This window comes from Chiloscyllium plagiosum, chromosome 36, assembly GCF_004010195.1.
Source record: "Chiloscyllium plagiosum isolate BGI_BamShark_2017 chromosome 36, ASM401019v2, whole genome shotgun sequence".
In the NCBI taxonomy this organism is placed as follows: Eukaryota; Metazoa; Chordata; class Chondrichthyes; order Orectolobiformes; family Hemiscylliidae; genus Chiloscyllium; species Chiloscyllium plagiosum.
The window spans coordinates 9556624-9558846 of NC_057745.1; the positions used below are offsets into that span (position 1 = coordinate 9556624).

Sequence of the window (2223 nt, forward strand, 5' to 3'; positions counted from 1 at the left end):
GCCAATTAGATCTTCTGGACAGCAAAACTCCAACGATTTATTCAATGCTTTGTCAATATGACCGCAGCTTAGGTGGAGTGTTGCCAGGCAGCCATCTTGAACAAGTACAGGCAGGTGAACACTTGATGCCTAGCACTGTGGGGAGTGTCTTTATTGCTAAGTCAAAGTGTGAATATAATTTTTGACAATTAAGCACAAATTCTGTGCTAAATCTAGCTGGGGAGGGGATTGGGATGCTGGTGGTCGGATATTGCAGTTGAGCTGCTGATATTTGGGTCAAATGTGAAGTCTCAACCCATGTACACACACGACTCATTCAGACCTGTCTTAGTAAATACTCTTGCCTGTCATTATGTCCTGTAGTAACATATACATTAAAAGATTAAAGTCGCATCTTGGAAGAGCAACAGGAGAGATCTTTTCTACACCGCCCAGGCAACCTACCCAATCCGGTTTCTGATCATCATTTTACCGTCAAACATTTTTTTTCTTCAGTGGTTGCTCATTGTCCTCAAACTAGCTGCCGCGCTTCTTACATAACAACAGTGACTAAGTCATCAGAGAGAAGTATAATTGGCTGCAGAACCCGTTGGCACGTTCACGAGGTTATCAAAGGCGCTACATAAATGCAAGTTCTTTTTTCCCGCCCCCACCCCACAAGGACCTACCCAACCAAACTGCGACTCAATAGCCAAAGTGCTTTAGGTTTGTTTTCTTTTAAATTGTGATTTGTTTTTGAATTCATCAATTTTCTGAGTGGCAAATAAAGCACTTTGGGTCAGCCAGTCGGATTTAATTCTTTTGATGGAATGCAACTACAGTCTCCGCCTCCCTCTTCAGAAACTTTAAATTTGCTGGGACCGTGAGTAGTTCTTCTCAAACCACCAGCACCCCCTCATATTGCAGGCTGCACCCCACGGTCTCCCCAAGCTGCTCCTTGGTTTACTCTACCTGGTCATTGAAGAATGAAGGACACATTGATGCGATGGAAGTTGCCCATAATCTGCTTCATCTGGCAGCTAGCAATGATTATCCTCTTCGGGGTCTTCATTCGATACGACGAGGAAGCCAACGCTCATTGGAATGCCATCAGAAGAATTCGGAATATCACCAGCGCGTTGGAAAACGATTTCTACTTCAGGTACCCCAGTAAGTACAGTGTCATTCTTAGACTTGACCGCTCTCCCTTAACTGGTCCATTCAGTCTCCAACTCAGGTCTAGATACCCTCGTCCACTTTGTTATTAATCCATTGTCTATCTTCACCTCCCAGAAATAGAGTTTGAACAATTCAATAAAAATATGCAACTGCTGGAGAGGGAATCGAGACAAGGAAATGCCCCAGGTGTACCTCTTACATCCATGGTAAACTCTCCATTTGAGAATGCTGGAGAAACTCGGCAGGTCTGGCTGCATCTACGGAGAGACAAACGTTTCGAGTCTGGTCTGACTGCTCTTCCGAACAATTTCTCCAGCATTATCTGTTTGTTTCAGGTTTCCAGCATCTGCATTATCTTGACTTTGTCTCTATTTGTAATATTACACCACAGCAGAGCAGGGAGTTACCAGGCTCTGTCCTTGGATTGTAGTCAAGGCACTGTTTGATGGTTTGAATTTCTATAATTAGGTTCAGAGCCACAGGCAAGAGAAGGAGAAATCTCAGCATGCTCTCTAATCTTGATGGTTCAAATGGACCTGTTGTCGAATTGCAGTCTTAGCTATCTGCATTTCTGTCCAGTTTAATTTTGTGTATATTTTAATGTTATGTTTTGATGCTCATTGAGTGGCTTCTATGATTTGGTTTCTGATATATTTTCTCCTTAAGGTTGCCAGAGGTTTAAGGTGAGGAGTAAGTGGTTTAGAGGAGATCTGATGTAAAGGTAGATAGGTGGAACATGTCACCTGAGAGGGTGGTGGAGGCAGATACTCTCACAGCATTTAAGAAGGTTCTGGATGGGTACTTAAAGTGCAAGGACATAACAGGCTATTGGAGCTGAAAATGTGTTGCTGGAAAAGCGCAGCAGGTCAGGCAGCATCCAGGGAACAGGAGAATCGACGTTTCGGGCATAAGCCCTTCTTCAGGAATGAGGAAAGTTTGTCCAGCAGGCTAAGATAAAAGGTAGGGAGGAGGGACTTGGGGGAGGGGCGTCGGAAATGTGATAGGTGGAAAGAGGTCAAGGTGAGGGTGATAGGTCAGACGGGGGTGGGGGCGGAGAGGTCGGGA

General features: G+C 44.6%; 1 protein-coding gene across 6 annotated transcripts in view; it reads left to right on the forward strand.

Annotated features, from left to right (window-relative positions):
- The first annotated feature begins 649 nt into the window (after window positions 1–649).
- Window positions 650–2223, forward strand: part of rhcgb (Rh family, C glycoprotein b) — a 75585-nt gene continuing 74011 nt past the window's right edge. For 5 of the 6 annotated variants that reach the window (XM_043677258.1, XM_043677257.1, XM_043677259.1 and 2 more), the window contains exon 1: window positions 650–1149. In XM_043677258.1, the coding sequence (XP_043533193.1) occupies window positions 966–1149 (184 nt within the window). In that variant the 5' untranslated portion in view covers window positions 650–965. The remainder of the gene's footprint in view (window positions 1150–2223) is intronic. The other variant, XM_043677255.1, reaches the window with a different exon arrangement.